At 51.1% G+C, this 19,330-nt stretch overlaps 1 protein-coding gene across 1 annotated transcript; it reads left to right on the top strand.

Moving 5' to 3' along the window:
- The first annotated feature begins 4,377 nt into the window (after positions 1-4,377).
- KCNG4 (potassium voltage-gated channel modifier subfamily G member 4) lies at positions 4,378-17,960 on the top strand. Its single transcript, XM_060083187.1, has 4 exons — positions 4,378-4,435; positions 5,959-5,986; positions 6,133-6,892; positions 17,190-17,960. The coding sequence occupies exons 1-4, from the start codon at positions 4,378-4,380 to the stop codon at positions 17,958-17,960; spliced, it is 1,617 nt and encodes a 538-aa protein (XP_059939170.1).
- Positions 17,961-19,330: the final 1,370 nt, after the last annotated feature.

Genomic DNA, 19,330 nt, shown 5'->3' with positions numbered 1-19,330 from the left:
AATCCCTGGTCGGGGAGCTAAGATCCCGCAAGCCATGCAGCCAAAAAAACAAAACAAAAAAACAAAAAGGATCGTGCCAATTTACACTGCTTCCAGCAGTATCTGAGTGAGTTACAGTGGGCTCTGAAAAACGCATGTAATTTATCAGATTTCACTGATCTGGATGTGGCTCAGTCTCTGGGTTTTTTAATAAGCTCCCCAGGGTGATGTTATTATGTTCCAGGGTGGAGAACCTCAGCTTTCATCACCAAAGGCTCCCCCAGGCCAGCGTAAAGTCTGTAGCCCTCGGCAAGGTAGAGAAGCACATCGGTTTTGATTGCCACCTGCCTCTCTGCTCTCTTGCATCACGTACTCGCTACCTGCCCATCGAGGCTTAACGGGGGGGTCCTGCTTGGGGAGTGTTACCCTGGTCGCCTGGTGAGCTGCGTGTGCTGTGATACACGGAGCCGAGGGGCACGGGCTTGCAAGAGCCGAGATGTTTTGCTGTCAGCACGAAGTCTCGCGATAGGAGTATTTACGCCACAGTAATTGGCAAATGCTACAAATCAGCATTCTCCCCCCCAGAAAGCCCGTTATTATCATTTAACAGCCCGCCACCGTTTATTTGCTCACTCATAACACGCTGGCATCTGCTCTTCTCCCGCTCTGTTATCAGGAGGCTTGAGCTCCTATAATAACACACGACAGTGACGATGAAAATAATAATTTCTTATGGAGCATTTACTATGTGCCAGGCTCTGAAGTCGTGCTTCCCGTGCATTTACCCATTCATGCCTTATACTAACCCTGTGAGGTAAGGACTATCATTACCCCATCTCTCCCAAGGCACAGAGAGGAAAGGTGACTTGCCCAAAGTCACACAGCCAGTGAGCGACAGCTGCAGCAGAGCAGATCTCAGTAAGTATTTGTTGTATGGATTGATGGATCGTAACTTCTGGAAGCAGGTGCTGGCAGGCCTGGCTGTGCAGACAAGGCAGGACCTTCTCCTCGACAAATTGCAAGTCCCTCTGATGACTGGTTTGTGACCTGCCTGCCCCTCCCCCAGTCAGGGTTTCTATTAGCTCGCTCTTGCTACTGTAGTAAATGCCACAAAATTAACAGCTTGAAACGGCACACATTTATTATTTCACAGTTCTGGAGGTCCAAAGTCCAAAATGGGTCTCACCGGGCTTAAAGATATCTACATCTTAATCCCCAGGACCTGCAAATATGTTACTGATGGGGCAAAAGGAACTCTGCAGATGTGATTAAGGATCTTAAAATTCAAAGAGTTTCCTGGATTATCCAGCAGGCTCAGTGTCATCACAAGGGTCCTTATAAGAGGGAGGCAGGAGAGTCAGGGAAGGAGATGTGAGGACAGAAGCAGAGGTCAGGGTAATGCAGCAACCAGCCAAGGAGTGTGGGCAGCCCCTAGGAACTGGGAACAGATTCTCTCTCCAAGAGCCTCCAGCAGGAGTGCAGCCCTGACAGTGCATTGATTTTAGCCCCTAAGATCCACTTGGCACTTCTGGTCTCTAGAACCACAAGACAATACATGTGTTCTTTTAAGCCACTACATTTGTGTGTTTTGTTACAGCAGCCCTAGGAGACTCATTCATGGTCACAGGTCATCCCTTTATCAGAAAAATATGGCAGGTGGCAGTCTTTCAGAAGAGAACGAGGATGGGCTGGCTTAGGCTGTCCTGTATCCCAGACTTAGAAGAGGCTAGAAAGGGATGGGGGCCTGGCTATATTCTCTGATTAGCTGAGGTCAAGTGTACACAACGGGGGAAATATTGTGGGCAGGAAGGCAGTGGCATTAAGTTAAAAGGGAATTCGGGGCTTCCCTGGTGGCGCAGTGGTTGAGAGTCCGCCTGCCGATGCAGGGGACGCGAGTTCGTGCCTCGGTCCGGGAGGATCCCGCATGCTGCAGAGTGGCTGGGCCCGTGAGCCATGGCCGCTGAGCCTGAGCGTCCGGAGCCTGTGCTCCGCAACGGGAGAGGCCACAACAGTGAGAGGCCCACGTACCGCAAAAAAAAAAAAAAAAAAAAAAAAGGAATTCGGACTTTACCAAGCCCTGTGGAAGGACTCAATTGAATACCCTGGGCCAGGATGCCTGGACAAAGTGACAGCGCTGATAGAAGGCACGGAGGCTCTGGAAAGCACGCTGGCCTGCCATTGGCTGGCCCTGCGAGCTCAGACTGTTTCCTCCCTTTTCTGGGTCTCTTGTGGGTGACTTCTTAAGATAATAATCATAATAACAGCAAGCACTTAAATGGGACTTGCTTGGCCCCAGACACTCTTCTTCTTCTTGCTTGCCTTATAAATGTAAATTGACATGTTCAATACCCATAACAAACCAATAGGTAAGTTCAATCATCTTTATTTCACAGATGAGGGAATTGAGGCACAGAGAGGTTAAGAAGCTTGCTGAAGGTCACACAGCAGGGACGTGGTAAATTGTTGATTGGAACCCATGCACTCCAGATCCAAAGAGAACTGAGAGGTAGGGGAACAGGTTGGGGGAGATTTGGCCAGAGATGTTAAATCGAGATAAGTAATAAAGAGCTGGGGGAGGTGGGGAGACAGAGAGAGAGAGGAGGGGAAAAAGCCAGCAGGAGCTGGAAAGGTGATTTTGGTATCTCATCTATGAGAGGTGCTGGAGCAGCTGTGAGGTCTGAGAGAGCTGGGGAGTCAGGTGAAGGGGGGAGAGCGTCTCCATTACTAACAGGCGCCCTGGGGTCTCTTGGAGTGGGCAGAGTGTGGTAACAGGGCCTTGCAGGGCCACAGCAATGATTTGGGTTACACTTATAGACACACTATGGGAAACCGATCTGATTGAAGCTGCCATGGTGAGGCAGAATCTCATCCCTCCCTGCCTTCTTCTTTGTCACACCCCCCCCCCCAATTCCAGCCCCCTTGGTCATTCATGCAGAACCCTCAGGTTTCAGGCAATACCCTTTGCAAAGTGCTACCCTAGACCGGCTCCATTCCATCAGCCTCTCTGCTCCTGCCTGGATTCCTCCCACTGCCCCGGCTGCAGAAAGCCCACGGAGGTCCCCCGACTCCTGCCACCCGCCTCCAGGTAGCTTCAGAAGACTCAAGCTTGGACTTCCTCATTTCCAGATCCTTGCACCAGAACCCGGAGTCTCTGTTAAGTGCACATTCCAACCAGCAAGGTGACTTGAGCAAGCCTCTTCCCTAGACCTCCAGGCCTCATCTGCAAAATGGAGCTGATAATAATAACTCCATTTTGGAAGCCAAGAGATTGGGCCTCAGAACCTCTTAAGAAAATTAGGAAGAGCCAGTGTACACGGAGCACCTACTTGAGAAGATGCTTTTGCAATTTTCGCCATCACCGCTTCCACTGTACTCATTTGACCAGGGAGAAAACTGAGGCCCAGAGAGGTGAAGTGACTGCCCAAGGACACACAGCAAGGCAGTGCAGAGCTGAAGCCAGGACGCAGGCCCTAGAACTGGGCCTCTTCCTCTTTGTCCCGACCATGCTGTCAAACCCACAGAAGGAGGCTGTCCTGTGCCTTCTGGCGTGACTCTCCCCAAAACCCCTCTCCTTCTCATATATTTTACAAACAAGGAAACTGAGGCTCAGAGGCACAAAGTCACCCATCCAAGGCCACCCATCCACTTACATGGGAGCCAGAGATCCAGGTGTACGACTCCAAGCTCACACCACTTCCCGGTCCATCACGCAGCCTCCGGGACTCCCACCCAGCGCTCGGATGCTGGGTTTCTCTGCACCTGTCCCAGGCCTGGGCTAGTTAAAAGCAGTTCCTCCTGAAGCCTCAACCTGAGCACCCCCCATCATCAGCACATCCCAAGGAGCTTCCGGGATGCCTGGGACAGGTAGCTGCAGACGCCCCAGCCCTAAGTTGCCCTCCGCTCCTTCTGAGTTTTGCTCCTCCTTGGAAGGGAGGGCGGACAGCTGTCCTTGCCTTCCAGGCAGTTGGCAGAGTGCGGCTGCTCCTGCCTGCTGCCTGGCTGATGGAGAGATTATTTCTAAGCCCTTCCCATCCTCCCACCCCCTTCTCTTGCAGGGCCACACTGGCTTTCCCGGTGGGACTCAGAGTCCAGGGCCCACCGCTGAAGCAGGACAGCTGGCCAGGCTCCCTCCCAGCACGAACCCCTCAGACCCTCACCTCTCATGGGGAAAAGGGATTCTGGGAAAGGGGATTTGAAAAAAACCCACCCCACTCCTCTCCTGGGCTTTTCTGCAGCTGCTGGAGAGAGAGCTGCAGAATGAACGGACTTCTGCTTTCTGAAGGAGGCAAGGAGAGGAAGGTTGAAAACTAACTCTGCCAGAAACTGCTGTGTTCGGGCTTTTTCTTTGCTCCTCCTTCATCTTCACCACAAACCTGTCTCTTCCCTGGGCATCGAGACATGGGCTCCTCTTGCCCGGCAGAGAAACAGCTGGAAAGAGGCTCCCTGAGACAGGAGGGTGAGTTACACTTCGGGGGAAGAAGTTAGTGATTGCTGCAGTGGCGGGGGGAGCGGATTGCAGGGTGCTCTGAAACATCCTTTGTCAAAGCACTGTTTTAAGTGAACACCTTTCCCACGCTCTGGAAGGAGGTTTGTGTGCTGGCTATTTCTGGGGGGCAGTGGGTTGCCAAGTTGGGTTTGTGCAGTGAATTCAGAAAGAGCAGTTTGGGGGGTTCTAGGAAGAGCCCCCGGCTGGGAGACAGAGTCCCTGGTTGCACTGGGACTCGCTGTGTGACCTTGGATGAGTCACTTCAGCTCTCTGGCTCTGCGTCTTTTCACCCGGAAAACAAGAACGCTTGGGAAGCGGCTCCCCTGATTTCAAAATACTCTTCTTTCTGCAGGCTGCTCATCGTTCTCTGGCCGTACATTGTAAACGAAGTAATGCACGCAGAATAACAGGCTATTGTGTGGCGAGCAAGTGTGAAATGCATCGGCTGTGATTCAACTCTTCGCTGTCTGCTGGAACCCAACTGGCTCTGAAATTGAGAGGAACTTTTATTTCCATTCAGCTGATGAGTTTTTATCTTGATTGGAGTGCATCTTGGAATGTAAGGTTATGGATGCTTTGGAAACAGCTCTGGCTAGAATGAATAGCACAGGAAACAGTTGCGGGAGGCTGAGGATGAGAAATATTGTGGTAATGATTTCCTTTAATGCATGGGCTAAATCTAAAACCCTTCCCTGTAAGTCAAGCATCCCAAATAGGTCTGAAATGGAGACAGCATTAGAGGCCCCTTCATTTCACAGATAACGAGACAGAGGCCCAGAGAGGGGGAGTAACTGACTCAAGGTCACACAGCAAGGTAGCTGAGGAAAGCACCCAATGAACACGGAGGAGTGCTCTCATTGATAGCAAAGTCCTCTAAGTGGGAAAGCAAATAAGAGGGCTCAGGTGATCGTTGTGGAACTTCTCCTGGGAGTCAGACACTGTGCCACATACAGTTCCTCGTTACTTAACTTTTCTGGGCCTCAATTTCCTCATCTGTAGAATGGGTGTACTAATGTCTACCTCATGGGGTTGTTGAGATGAGTTAACATAAGAGAGTCATGTGGGTCAGTGCCTGCCATGTCAGAAGCGTCTAGAAGTGTTCTTAATATACACGTCACGTGTATTACTGCACATAACCCTCACTGTGTCCAGTGAGGTGGGCACTCAAACTACCCTAGCTGTGCAGATGAAGCAAAGGGCTGAGAGAGGCTGAGAAACCTACCTGGGGTGGCAGTCCATAAGGGATCGCAACCTAGCAGTGAACTTGGCAAAGTTTTACACCCTAAGCTCTGTTTTCAACAACCGTACTTTGCAAAGTTGGGATGAGTCTTGTCATTGCCATAATGAGGCTGAGATCAGAGAGGTTAAGCTACATGCCCAAGACCACACAGCCTGAAAGTGACACAGCTGTTCCAGGGAGATTCTTCTGAGATATAAATAAATGCTCTATCAGGGAAGGGATGTCATCATCATCTCTTTTTGTTCACTGATAGATCCCAAGCGCATAGTAGTAGGTGCTCGGTAAATCTGTGTTGGATGGAAGATTAAAAGAATAAGTGATGCAGGTGCAGTTGCAGGAAAGCAGACATGAGGAGATGCTGTCTAGGACTCTGCCCTGAGACTGATGTCTCCCCTGTTCTCTTGCTCTTGTCCCTTTCCGGCGCCAGGACGTGTTCGGTGATACCCATGCCTTCCAGAGACAGGGGCCTGCATCCCGGACACCATCACCTCGGCTCCTGCGGCCCTTTGAGTCAGTTCTTGACACGCCCCGTGGAGCCCCCGGCCATCAAGGGCATTTACTACCGCAGGGCCCGGAAGCTGGGAACGCAGGACGCCTCCTGGACGTCCGACCTGAAGAAGGAGATGCTGGTCAACGTGGGGGGCAAGCGGTACCTCCTTCCGTGGAGCACGCTGGACGAGTTTCCACTGAGCCGCCTGAGCAAACTCCGCTTCTGCCGGAGCCACGAGGAGATCGCGCAGCTCTGCGACGATTACGACGAGGATAACCAAGAGTTCTTCTTTGACCGCAGTCCCAGCGCCTTCGGGGTGATCGTGAGCTTCCTGGCGGCAGGCAAGCTGGTCCTGCTCCAGGAGATGTGCGTGCTGTCCTTCCAGGAGGAGCTGACCTACTGGGGGATCGAAGAAGCCAATCTGGAGACGTGCTGCCTGCAGACACTGCTGAGGAAGCTGGACGAAGTGGCCGAGCTGCGCACGGAGGAGACACTGCAGGGGCGGGCAGCCGGCCGCCCCGCCGTGCACACGTCCCGCTGGGCACTCTTCATGAACCGGCTGCGGGACGTGGTGGAGAACCCACAGTCGGGGCTCCCCGGAAAGGTCTTTGCGTGTCTGTCCATCCTCTTCGTGGCCGCCATGGCCGTCAGCCTGTGCGTTAGCACCATGCCGGACCTGAGGGCGGAGGAGAACAAGGTGAGTGTTCCATCTCTCTCTCGGGTGTGGTGCCCAGGACCCGCGGCACTGAGGTCCCACGAAAACGTTTAATAGCGTTGCAAACAAGAAAAAAAGAGGGACTTCCCTGGCGGTCCAGTGGTTAAGACTCTGCCCTTTCAATGCAGGGGGCGTGGGTTCAATCCCTGGTCAGAGAACTAAGATCCCACATGCCACACAGCCAAAAAAAAGAGAAAGAAATAAATAGGATCCAGTGTGAGTTGTACTCATTTTCACACCAATGCAGTGGTAAAAGATAATTTTATACATTTTGTTTTGAAGAAGGAAGCACATAAAGGGCACCCATGAAAGTCATGAGGGGCCCTGCCTCTGATAGAGAGCGCCAGGCATTGACAAAGCCACCGTGATCTTAGTGGGCTGAGCTGGCCCAGCCCGGCCCCTCCTGGCTCTGTGACCACTGGCGAATTGCTCCACCTCTCTGAGCCTCAGTTTCCTCCTCCGTAAGACGGCTGACATCACTATGAAGGTGCACACAGTCCATGCACCCATTGCATGTTAACTGAGCAGCTACTCTGTGCCAGGCACTAGACCAGGACCAGATTCCCTACCTCCCTACCTTCTTAAGCCAACCTTCTCGTGGGCATCTCAGCTCCATTGTCAGATGAATAAACTGAGGCTCAGGCCACTTAGCTTCCTTGGAGTAACCGAGTGAAGATGCCGATGACAACAGAGCCTCTGGCCCTTGTTCCTGAGCCTCCCAATCAGTCCCACCAGATGGGGAACTCACAGATGAGTTGATTTGGAAGTGACCCTGCCACAGGAGGCCAGGGCAGAAACATTTGCTTGCCCACTCCTGCCCTCTCTTTCTGGGAAGCTGTGGGAGAGCTGCCCACACCCCCCAGGGGGCCAGATGGTCTGAGAAATGAGATAAGAATCTAACATTTTGTTGGGAAGGTTATTGGAGAGCTTCAAACTGAGAACTGGATTGTTTCCTAAGTTAAAATGTTGCTCTATAATCCTCCATGGCTCCCCATCACCTAACTTATGGAGCTTACATTATAGCAGAGAGAGAGCCGATAAATAAAACGTATACATAAGGCAGTGCAGGCTGTATATGGTTTATAACTGGTGTCAGTTGACCTAAGTTCCCTTCTCTTAAACATATATCCCAGGGAGGATCAGAGAACTTTCCAGATAGAGAGGACTTAGATGGAGAACTAGCCAGTGCTTCACACCCGGAGTAGGCTCTCAATAAATTTTTGCTGGATAAAATGTATCTTGTTCAACCTATTAATATTTTGTCCTAAAGAAAACCAACCAAAATGTTTCGAGTTTCGAACAGCTTTCTCCCCACAGAGAGGACTATAGCTGTAATTGTAGGCATTTTTTTCATTCTTTAGCACGAAATCATGTAATTTAATAGCCTGCTTGTTCACAGAAATATTTACATGTGGATGCTGCAATAAAAAGATTAGGACAAAGTAAGGGACTTCCGTCCCCTGTCCCCTAAGGGTGCCCTTGATCCCCGTTGCTGAGGAAGGACCCCTGGATTTTTCAAAGCCTGTTCCCCTTAGGGATGGATTTTCAGGGCTCCAGGATTTAGACTGTGCACAGGGACAAGCTCTTTTCAAAGCCTGATGCTTTGAAAATTACGCAGGGTATGAACACAGGTTGGTATAACAGGGACTTGGAAAATTAAATCAGAGGTGGGTATGAGGCCCGCAGAACCGGGGAATCAGGCAGCCATTTCTACTCATGGGACAAGGGAGGTGATTCCCCCCGGTCCAGTTGCAACCTCTGTGCAACTGTGAAGCCACCCCTGGGTGCTCTGTTCAGAGAGGGGCTGGGAGATGCAGCCCTCCAAAAAAATGTGTGTCTATTTCGATGGTAATTCAGAGAACCTGGAGGCTGAGGACCAGGCGGGCTTCGTTCTTTCAAACTGCGCCCTTACATTTACATAAAAAGATGATGTTCTTTCCCGGCCACACGTGCCTGATATTTCGTATTTGTCCTCTGGGACATCAGTCTGAAAGCAGCGATTCAGCACCGACCGCAAAGCTGGACAGCTACTTCTGGGGACAGGAAATGCCCAAGAGGCGTGAGGGTTCAAGTCATCCTGAGGGGATGTGACTTGCAGAACACCTCCATCAGACACGGAAGAGGTGTCACGCAGGGTTGGAGAATTAGCACACCTGTGAAGAAAGCATTTTCCTTGCCCTTAATTCTTCTAGCTTCTTACAGAAACAGCCCTTGAGTAAACTTGGCGGTTGGGGTGCAAGGTCTGTGCCCGAGATTGCAAATTAAAATGGAGGAAGCAGGAGGCATTGTGGATAGGAAAGACCAAGCCAAGTGCCTAAGCACCTCTAGAAGCATTCAGACTCTGTTGGGTTCCCTGGGGGAGCTCATCCCAGAAGGGATGAGAGAACTGATGCTTATTATGTGCCCTTCAGGAGGCTGGCATTTGACAGGATGGACTTAATCCTTGTAACAGCTTTGGGAAGTGAATACCACTTCTACCCCCATTTTACAGATGAGGAAACTGAGGCTCAGGGAAGCTTGTTATCACTTTCCTAAGTTCAAAGTTAGTAAGTGGCAGAGCCAAGATTTGAGCTCACCTCTGCCTGGCTCTAAAACCTGACCCCTTGCACCACTTCTCCCGATGCTCGGCCCTCTACCTGTAGGCTAGACCCTCAGCCTCAATGGCACTTAGCATTTCTAAGGCATCTGGACTTTGTGAAGCGCTTCTCTGTCCAGGGTAATGGTTCTGAGTGCTGACGCCCTGGGTTTGAAACTTGGCCCCATCCTTCATGAGCTCAATGATCTCAGAAAAGTCACTTAACTTCTCTGAGCCTCAGTTTCCTTATCTGTAAAATGGGGATGCTATTAGCCCTTTCCTCAGGGGGTTATGGTGAGGATTAAAAGAGTCATTCGTGTAAAGTGATTGGAACAAAGCCGACACACGGGAAGTGCTCAAAAAATGTTAGTCATCATCATTATTCACTTATCAGGTACTAGTTAACAGGAAGTCACCACATTTATCCTTTTATTCATTCATCAACGGTCACGGAGTGCCTACAAAGTCTATTCTTCTAGATGCTGCAGATAAGACAAATTTCTCACTTTCTTGGAGCTTATATCCTGAGCAGCCCAGCTCTATTTTTTAAATTGAGGTGAAATTCACATAACATACAATTAACCATCTGAAAGTGAACAATTCAGTGGCATTTAGTACATTCTTAAGGTTGTGCAGCCAACACCTCTATCAGGTTCCAATACATTTCCAAAAGAAAACCCTGGACCAATCAGGCAGCCGCTCCGCACCCCCACCCTCAGCCCCTGGCAACCACCAGTCTGCTTTCCGTCTCTGTGTCCCTATTCCAGACACTTCATATAATGGAATCATACAATATGTGGCCTTTTGTTTCTGGCTTCATTCACTCCACATAACGTGTTCAAGGTTCATCTGTGTTGTAGCCTATGTCAGGACTTCATTCCTTTTTAGGGCTGAGTAATATTCCACTGTCTGTAAATGCCACGATGTGTTTATCCACCCACCCAGTGATCGATTCCTCAGGTTCTTTGCTTCCCTCCACCCGAGTCCTCCACCAGGGCTGTCACCCCTGCCATTTAGCCCTAATGCCCTTTCCTTGTAGCCCTTGCCTGGCCTCTCTGTTGGTCAGAGCACCTTGTCCCCCCTCTGGGGGAGTCAGAAGGTCCCCAGGCTGCTACCGCTGAACACATGGTCCTTTTCTCTTGACGTTTTTCTTCCTCCTTACTGCTGCTACCTGGCTCTGCCCTCGGACGAGTCACTCTGTTTCTCTATGCCTCTATTTCCTCACCTATAAATGAGGATAATGACAGCACGTGCTCAGAGGGAGGCACCAGGACTGGCGGTCTATTTATGATGTGCCGGCACAGACCCAGCACTGGCTCTTTTTACCCACCTTGGGGATTCGCTCATGCCCCTCCCACCTGCGCATCTGCTTTGTTCCTCAAACTCTCTCCCAGCTCCGTGGGACCGCTGGGGACAAGCACAGGCACATGCTCTCACATCCCCTCCTGTTCTAGCTTCTACTTCTGCCCAGAGGTTTGCTTGGGACTTCGGGGATGCTGCGAAGGGATGCACTCTGGATTGCATCTGTGCAAAGTGCACTGGATGAGAGCAGAGCCTCGGTGCAGCTGGGGGTGGGATGGCGGGGCTCCGCTTCCCCCGCCCCCTTGTGCCCTGTGCTGTGCTTTCCGCATCTCGCTGGGATGGGGGAGGAAGGAAAGCACAGAGAGATTTTTTTTTTTTTTTTACAGAGAGACTTTTAAAGACCTGGTGGAACCACTGGGGGCCCTTGATGGAACAATTCCCTCCTGGCGCGGGTGCAGCTCACCTTTGGGGCTGCAATTCCCTCCCACTCCTCCCCGCCTTTGAGAAAAAGTCTCGTGCTGGGGCTTCCCTGGTGGCGCAGTGGTTGAGAGTCCGCCTGCCGGTGCAGGGGACACGGGTTCGTGCCCCGGTCCGGGAGGATCCCACATGCCACGGAGCGGCTGGGCCCGTGAGCCATGGCCGCTGAGCCTGCGCGTTCGGAGCCTGTGCTCCGCAACGGGAGAGGCCACAACAGTGAGAGGCCCACGTACCGCAAAAAAAAAAAAAAAAAAGTCTCGTTCTGGAGCCAGTGTCTCCTCCTACCTGGCCCTTTCTTGGATCATGGATCAGCTCCATAGAGAACTGCCTGCTCTGTAGCTTCTCTGTGTTCAGTGACATTTGGTAATGGCTTTATGGAATTCTTCTTAACCTGTTTTGGGAGTTTGTGGCGGGGGAGTTGTTCCCTGCCCCCTGCCCCCTGCTGAGTCTCCCTATATCCCAGCCAACAAGCACTAGTCCCAATTTCCTGGATGGTCCCCCCTTTCCTGAGTATACATACTTCATGCTGTCCCTCCCACCTCACCACGCTCCCCTGGTCTCTGTGCGTCCAATTCCTAGCACCCCCCCCAGAGCCCCCATGTGCCAGGGTTGGGGAGTCCGGGTGGCTAGGACGAGGGAGCCAAGGGTAGGGGCAGGGCTGGGGAGGAGGGACTGCGGCTCAAGGTGAGGGCAACAAGGGAGAGGATCGTGGAAGGGGCCTGAATGAGGGGAGGATGGCAGAGAGACCTGGCTCTCGGGGAGAGGCATGAGTCAGCACCACCAGGTACCGGGAGGGCGAGGACCGAGGCCAGCGCCAGAGGCACAAATGATTTCACAGCCAGGAGGAAGGAAAGGGAGGGAACTGGGTGGAACTGCTGAATGGGGCAGTGGGACCAGCACTGAGCTAAGCGGGTAAGACGTGGCCGATTCTGGCCTCATTCCCAAAGAGGGAGATGGCAGGCATTGCTGTGAGAGAGACAGGGTGCGGGGGAGGCTCCAAGGTCAAGACTTTGGCCCTGAGTCCCTCCCAGATGGAACTTCTAGAACTGGCCCTAGCTGCACCTGCAGCCATCTGCTGGACAGCCTGTCCAGATGGTCCCTCAGGGACAATGGCTTTGTCTTCAGAAAGCCCTGGCATCCCTCTGACCCCAGAGCCCTTCAGAGTAGCTCTGCTTTGGAGCTTCAGGAAAGGATGGGGCAAGGCTGCGGACCTCACTCCCTGCCTCACCCAGACTGACTTGGCCACTCAGACTCAAACTCGAGGTTCTTTTTTATTAAGATATAATTCATACCCTCAAATATTCAAGTGTACAAATCAGTGATTTTTAGTATACAGTAATGCAACCATCCCCACTAATTCCATAACGTTTTCATCACCCTAAAAAGCAACACTGCACACACTTCCAATTATTCCCCATCCCCTCCCCGCCCCCATCCCACCAGCCCCAGGCAACTGCGAACATACTTTCTATCTTCATGAATTTGCCTTTTCTGGGCATTTTATAGATATGGAATCATACAACATATGGTCTTTATGTTGGCTTCTTTCACTGAGCATAAGGTTTTCAAGGCTCATCTGCTTTGTAGCACATGTCAGGACTTCCTTTTTATGGCTGAATAATATTCCAACATATAGAGAGATCATATTTTGTTTATTCATTCATCCATTGGTGGGCATTTAGCTTGTTTCCACTTGTTGGCTGTTATCAATCACTGTTGCAGACCTTCATGGACCAGTTTTTGTGTGGATGTGTGCTTTCAGTTCCTTCGGGTATATACTTAGGAGAGGAATTGCTTGGTCATATAGCAAATGTATGTTTAAGTTTTCTGAGGGACCGCCCACCTGTTTTCCACAGCGGCTGTACCAATCTACATTCCCACCAGCAATGTCTGGGAGGTTCCAATTTCTCGACATCCTCACCAACACTTGTTTTTCTTATTGTTGGTTTACGATATCATATTAGTTTCAGGTATACAACAGAGTGATTCGATATTTTTGTATCTTATACTCTATTTAAAGATATTATAAAATACTGGCTGTATTCCCTGTGCTGTACATTACATGCTTGTAACTTATTTATTCTATACCTAGTAGTCTGTACCACTTAATCCCCTTTTCCTAACACTTGTTATTTTTTGTCCTTATAATCACAGCCATCCTAGTGAGTGTGGAGTGGTATCTCATTGTGGTGTTGATTTCCAACTCTGATTTAAAAACAAAAGCAAAAACAAAAAATCTTTTCCTGTTGGAAAATTTGGAGCATTTACAAAGTAAATAGAATAATCTAATGAACCCCCAGTAAGTACCCATGTCTCAGCTTTCACGATTGTCTACAGTCTGCCATTCTGGTTCTCTCTCTCTCTCCACCCCCTCCCACCCCCAGTCATTTAGCACCATGATCATTCACTTTATATTTACAGTTTTATGGGTGAAATTTACATACACTGAAATGCACAAGTCTTAGCTGTCCAATGTAACAAATGGGGCACACCCACAGCCCTGTTTAATATGGAATATTCCCATCACCCCAGAATGTTCTTTCAGGTCCGTTTGTGGCCTTCTCTACCCCATCCAGAGGCAGCCACTCTTTTGGTGATTCTGTCCACCTCAGGTGAGTTTTGCCCGCTCTTGGACTTCACCTGGATGGAAACATAGCCCCACATCCATCTGTGACATTCTTCCATGCTCTCACACCGTTCACCCCTCCGGCCTTCCTGGGGCTGGTCATGTTTCTCTTCATTGCAGGAAGGAATCAGAGCACGCCTCATTCGCGGTGACAAGTCCCTCAGGGGGGTGACCAAGCATCCCGGTTTGCCCAGGACTGAGGGGAAGTTCTGGTGACCTGGGATTGTCTGTTGCTCAACCTGGAAAGTTCTGGGCAAACCAGGATGAGTTGTTCATCCTACCTATAGAATACAACCAGAAACTTCCTCAGAGAGAGGGTGACTTTTTTCTTTCCTTCCATTCTAGTTTTCTTCAAATATTGCCTGGCCTGGGAATTATTTTCTCAGCTCGAACCCCATAAACCCCTGCCATTGCAATGCCGGCCGCTAACAGGGCATTTCTCTGAGGACCATTGCTGGGAGGTTGGTTTAGGCTGCAGAGCGGAGCAGCAATGCAGGGGGTGACTCGGCGGAGCACTTGTTGCAGGGCAGGGAGGTGGCCGGTGGGAGGTGGGTGGTGCATGCCTGGAACATCCAAAAGCCAGCACCAGAGGCAAAGGGAGGAAGGACCCACAGGGCCTCCTCTGCCTCCCAGGAGTCACTTTCCTGAGCTATTGGGTCACTGGTCTGGGAAGACTATTCCCAGGCCACACAAGGCTCTTACGCCAGAGAAAAAAACTCCCAGAATGTCAGTGATGAAAGAGGCCTTATCGAGAGAATCTGGCCCAGAGGCTGAAAAACTTCCAGGTGCCTCTGAGTCAATAGGAGGCCTTGCCAAAAAGCAGATTCCTGGGCCTCACTCCAGGGCTTTGATTTGTGATGGGGGCCCCAGAATCCACATTTGTAACAAGCACTCTGGGGCACTCTGATGCAGGGCTTATGAATCAGCTTTGAGAAATACTGATTCTGTTCCACCCTCTTCATCAGAAACTAAAGCACAGAGAGCAGCAGTGACCACGGAAAAGTCACACAGGAAGTCTGTAGCAGGACTGAGGAATCAGGATCCAAAACTCCTGAGCCTTCCAGAATCCTGAAGCAAACCCCAGGCAGTCATGGCAAAGACCTCTAGTGTGTTGGAGAATTTCCTCAGCCTCCTATCTCCAGGATAGGAGAAGGATAGTTACCCTTAAACAGACCAGGCAGGCTATGTCTGCAACCAGTGAATCATCTCATACGGGTAGCTACAATGTTTCATGTACCTGCAGATGCAGCAGCCTGCTAACTTCTTTACCTGCGTCATTTCCATTTGTCTCAACCCTCCCGAGGCAGAGAACCAGGGGAGAGAGCTACCCAACACTGGATCGGCGAATAGAGATCAGGACGGTCCAGCCTGTTTCTTTCTTCAAAGGCCAGACAAAAAGATTATTTCAGTTTAGTATTCCTGTGAGCCCAGGCACTGGAAATAATTTCTTTTTCCACGTCAGAGGTTTTTAATCCAAAGAAAACTGCACTTGTCAACATCTTGCTTTTCACTCCATCAACTGGCTTTGGTCATTGGTTCACTCATCCGTCATAAGATACAGATGATAGAGATATAGACACAGATGGAGACAGTATAGAGATAGATGCAGATAGAGATGGAGATGGAGATGTAGTATTTATAGAGTCAGGTTCTCAACTCTAGCTCCGCATGAGAATCATTGATGGGGCTTCTGGAAAATTCTAGTGCTCAGGCTAAAACCTCGATCAAGTAAATTAGCATCTCCGGCATCCTGACCTGGACATCAGTATTTTTCAAAGCCCCCCCAGGTGATTCTAACACGTGCAGTCAAGGCTGAGAACCACTGCACTAGACCAGAGCTTCTCCAACCTTATTGTGCACACAAATCATTGTTAAAATGCAGATTCTGGATCCGCAGGGATGCCATGGAGCCCGAGATTCCGTGTTCCTAACAAGTTCCCAGGGGAGGCTGATGCTTTAGGTTCCAGGGCACACTTTGAGTAGCAGAGGGGCTAGCGGAAGTCTCTGTTGGGGGCAGGGGCAGGGGTGTGAATGACACAGTGAAGAACCCACTGGAGCCCCACCTGGCTGGGATCTCAGGAGGGAAATAGTTGCAATCCGCCTCACCGGGTTGTCGGTGTCCTCTCTGCCGGCCCCAGGCTCCAAGCCCCCAGAGACCACGTCTGCTTCTCTAGCCCTTTACCTCCGGAGTCTAGCATGGGACCTGGCACAAGGTGAGTCCTCCATGCAATTTTGTTGGATGAATGAATGAGGGATGGCGGGCAAAGTAGTTACAAAACAGCACATAATCTCTGGGAGACCATCTACTATGAATGTGAGCTCAGGCAAGTTATCTCAGCACTCAGGACCATTTCCTGGGCCATAAATGAAGCCGACTGCCTGCTCACGGCATCACTGTGAGGCTTAAGTGACAGCGCCAGAGCAGTGCCTGGTACACAAGAGGTGCTTATGTCATAAAGGAGAAACTTGGCCACTCTAACCAAGGGGCCTCACGACAGAGCAGCTTTCAACACAGTAGAAGTAGGTTTCTCTCATAAAGAGGGACCGAGGCGAGTGGGCAGCTCTCATTCTGACACCCAGATGTTTTCCACCATGATGCTCATCCTTCCCAGGGCGTTGGTCCAATCTGCTGGTTCTAAGCTGGGGTGCAGGGCCATCTGGGTTGTCCTGGCTCACAGGAAGAGGAGAAAGAGTGTGCAGGAACTCACGCCAACACTGAACTCCTGGAACTGGAGGTGGCATGCATCACCTCTGTTTATATTCTGTGGGTGGGGGCTTAGTTATGTGGTCACGCTTAGCTGCAAGGGAGGCTGGAAAAGTGGTCTCTGGTCTAGCTGACTGGCCATGCGCACAGCCACAACTTGAGAACTATGTAAAAAGGGGGTTTTGGTAGATGACTAAGAGTCTACAACAGGGCTCCATCGGTGTATAGATAAATGATAGATAGATAGATAATATATAGAATATAGAGACCATATACTATACAAAGAGTTTAATATACGCTATACTTAATATATCAGTATATTGTGATATGTATTATATAATATATATTACAGTAATATATTATGATGTGTATTATAAATATTAATATAGGATATATTAGTACATGTTAATATATTATTAATGTATATTTAATATATAAAATATAGAGAGAATATATATTTAGTATAGAGACTCTGCATGTGGAATCGATATCGGTATCATTACAGATCTATGGAATTGCTTTTCAGTGTGGTTATTTCGCCATTTGCGACGCTGCTGCCCGTCCCCCTCTACCCTGCGTTTTGTCGCCTCTCCAGGGGGAGTGCTCGCAGAAGTGCTACTACATTTTCATCGTGGAGACCGTCTGCGTGGCCTGGTTCTCCCTGGAGTTCTGCCTGAGGTTTGTCCAGGCCCAGAACAAGTGCCAGTTCTTCCAAGGGCCCCTCAACATCATCGACATCCTGGCCATCTCCCCCTACTACGTGTCCCTCGCGGTGTCCGACGAGCCCCAGGAGGGCGGCGAGAGGCCGAGCCGGAGCTCGTACCTGGAGAAGGTGGGGCTGGCGCTGCGCGTGCTGCGGGCCCTGCGCGTCCTCTACGTGATGCGCCTCGCCCGCCACTCGCTAGGGCTGCAGACGCTGGGGCTCACGGTGCGCCGCTGCACGCGCGAGTTCGGCCTGCTCCTCCTCTTCCTCTGCGTAGCCATCACCCTCTTCTCTCCTCTGGTCTACGTGGCCGAGAATGAGTCCGGGCGAGTTCTGGAGTTCACCAGCATCCCTGCCTCCTATTGGTGGGCCGTCATCTCCATGACGACAGTGGGCTACGGAGACATGGTCCCGAGCAGCGTGCCGGGCCAGATGGTGGCCCTCAGCAGCATCCTGAGCGGGATCCTCATCATGGCCTTCCCGGCCACGTCCATCTTTCACATTTTCTCGCACTCCTACCTGGAGCTCAAGAAGCAGCAGCAGCAGCTGGAGGCTCGCTTCCGCCGCCTGCAGAGCGCGGCCCCGGCCAGTGAACGCGAACTCTTAAATGAAGTCAAAGACCTGATCCTGGAGGGCCCTGCCTTGCCCATGGCATACATTTAACTCAAAATCCCCCCTGAATATTCCAGATCTTCAGCCCATCGCCCTCGGCTTACATGAACTGGAGAACACCAGCACCTACATCATCCAGTGGTGTGTTTCTAGAGCTTGGGGGTCACTCCCAGAGCTAGGAGGGGCTTGAGGCCAAAGATGTTTGGTTGGGTGATTCTTGACCGTCCTGGCCACGACGTCCACGTCCCTTGCCGTTTCCTCTCTCCCTGCCCCTCGCTGAGCACAAGCAGGTTCACTTGCTGGGTTAGGTCTGTCTCCCTTTAATCTCGTTTCCTTCCCTGCAGTCTTCAACAGCCCAGGCTAGCTTCCAGACACCTAGAGAACCAAGCCTACAGAATTCCATTCCTCCCCGAAGACCCTCTTTCGTGGGCCAACCCACCACCAGGAACTGGAGGGTTCAGTCACTGCAAACCCTTCTGATCAGATCTCTCCACCCAGCTCCACTGGGGGTTCTAGCCAGGGTCAGTTCTGCTACTGTTCACACCACCAATGGCATTTTTCTAATGCAGCTGCCTCCCCCCAGCTCTGGAAGCTCTTAGCCGAGAAGGCAGAACTGGCCTCCACGTTAAGTCCCACAGTGGGGGATGGTGGCCTGCCACCCCTCCTGACGCACCTGGGACCTGGACAGGAGCAGCACTTGTCAGCACGGCGGGTCCTCCTTGGCCACCTGGGCTCTTGGTGAGACATCGTCCAATTATCCAGTCCTTGGCCTTGACAGAGGCTAACTCTCACAGGGCACTGCATTGTCCCTTGAGAGAACCATTCCTGCTGCTGGTTCCTCCAGCTCTGCGGGGACCTCGGCTTTCCACTCTCAGCTAAGCCACCACAGATGCAGCGTAGAAACGAGGGCAGACTTAGGATCTGCCCCTTGCCTGCTCCCCACCTCCCCTGACCCCTTGATGCCAGAGAATAGACATCCTTGGCTGATATTTAAATGAATTCATTTGCTCATCCATTCATTCATGAACAGACCCGGCCCTTTGCATCCAGAGTAGGAGGCAGAGGGAGGACCAAGTGATTAGAGATAAAAGCGGTGCATCCTGAGCAGAGGGGAAAGAGCAGTGCATTCTGGGCAGTCGGCTCACGGAGGGCTTCACAGAGACACAGGAAGGGCTGTTTGGGCTGTTTTGGGAGATGAAGCTGGAAAGGTGGGCTGGGATGAGATGCTGTGTAGCGGACTTGGACATTTCGGTAGATGGAGAGGCGATATTGCAGATGCTGGAGAAAGGGGTGATGTGAAAGGACTGCAGGTGTGAATGTTGATGATGATGGGATGGGTTGCAGGAGGACCAGCTGGGAACAGGGAACGGTCGAGCAGGTCAGGCAAGCTATGAGGGCCTGCCTCCTCCACGTCATTAATC

This window comes from Mesoplodon densirostris, chromosome 19 (assembly GCF_025265405.1).
Source record: "Mesoplodon densirostris isolate mMesDen1 chromosome 19, mMesDen1 primary haplotype, whole genome shotgun sequence".
Classification (NCBI taxonomy): Eukaryota; Metazoa; Chordata; class Mammalia; order Artiodactyla; family Ziphiidae; genus Mesoplodon; species Mesoplodon densirostris.
The sequence above is the reverse complement of the archived record's forward strand: the minus strand, read 5'-3'. Positions and strand labels throughout refer to the sequence as shown.

Excerpts from the sequence above, each read along its gene's own strand:
- KCNG4 (XM_060083187.1), top strand. The coding sequence starts at position 4,378 with ATGGGCTCCTCTTGCCCGGCAGAGAAACAGCTGGAAAGAGGCTCCCTG. Across the intron at positions 5,987-6,132 it reads CGCATAGTAGTAGGTGCTCG|GACGTGTTCGGTGATACCCA; the intron begins GTAAATCTGTGT and ends TTCCGGCGCCAG. Across the intron at positions 6,893-17,189 it reads TGAGGGCGGAGGAGAACAAG|GGGGAGTGCTCGCAGAAGTG; the intron begins GTGAGTGTTCCA and ends TCGCCTCTCCAG.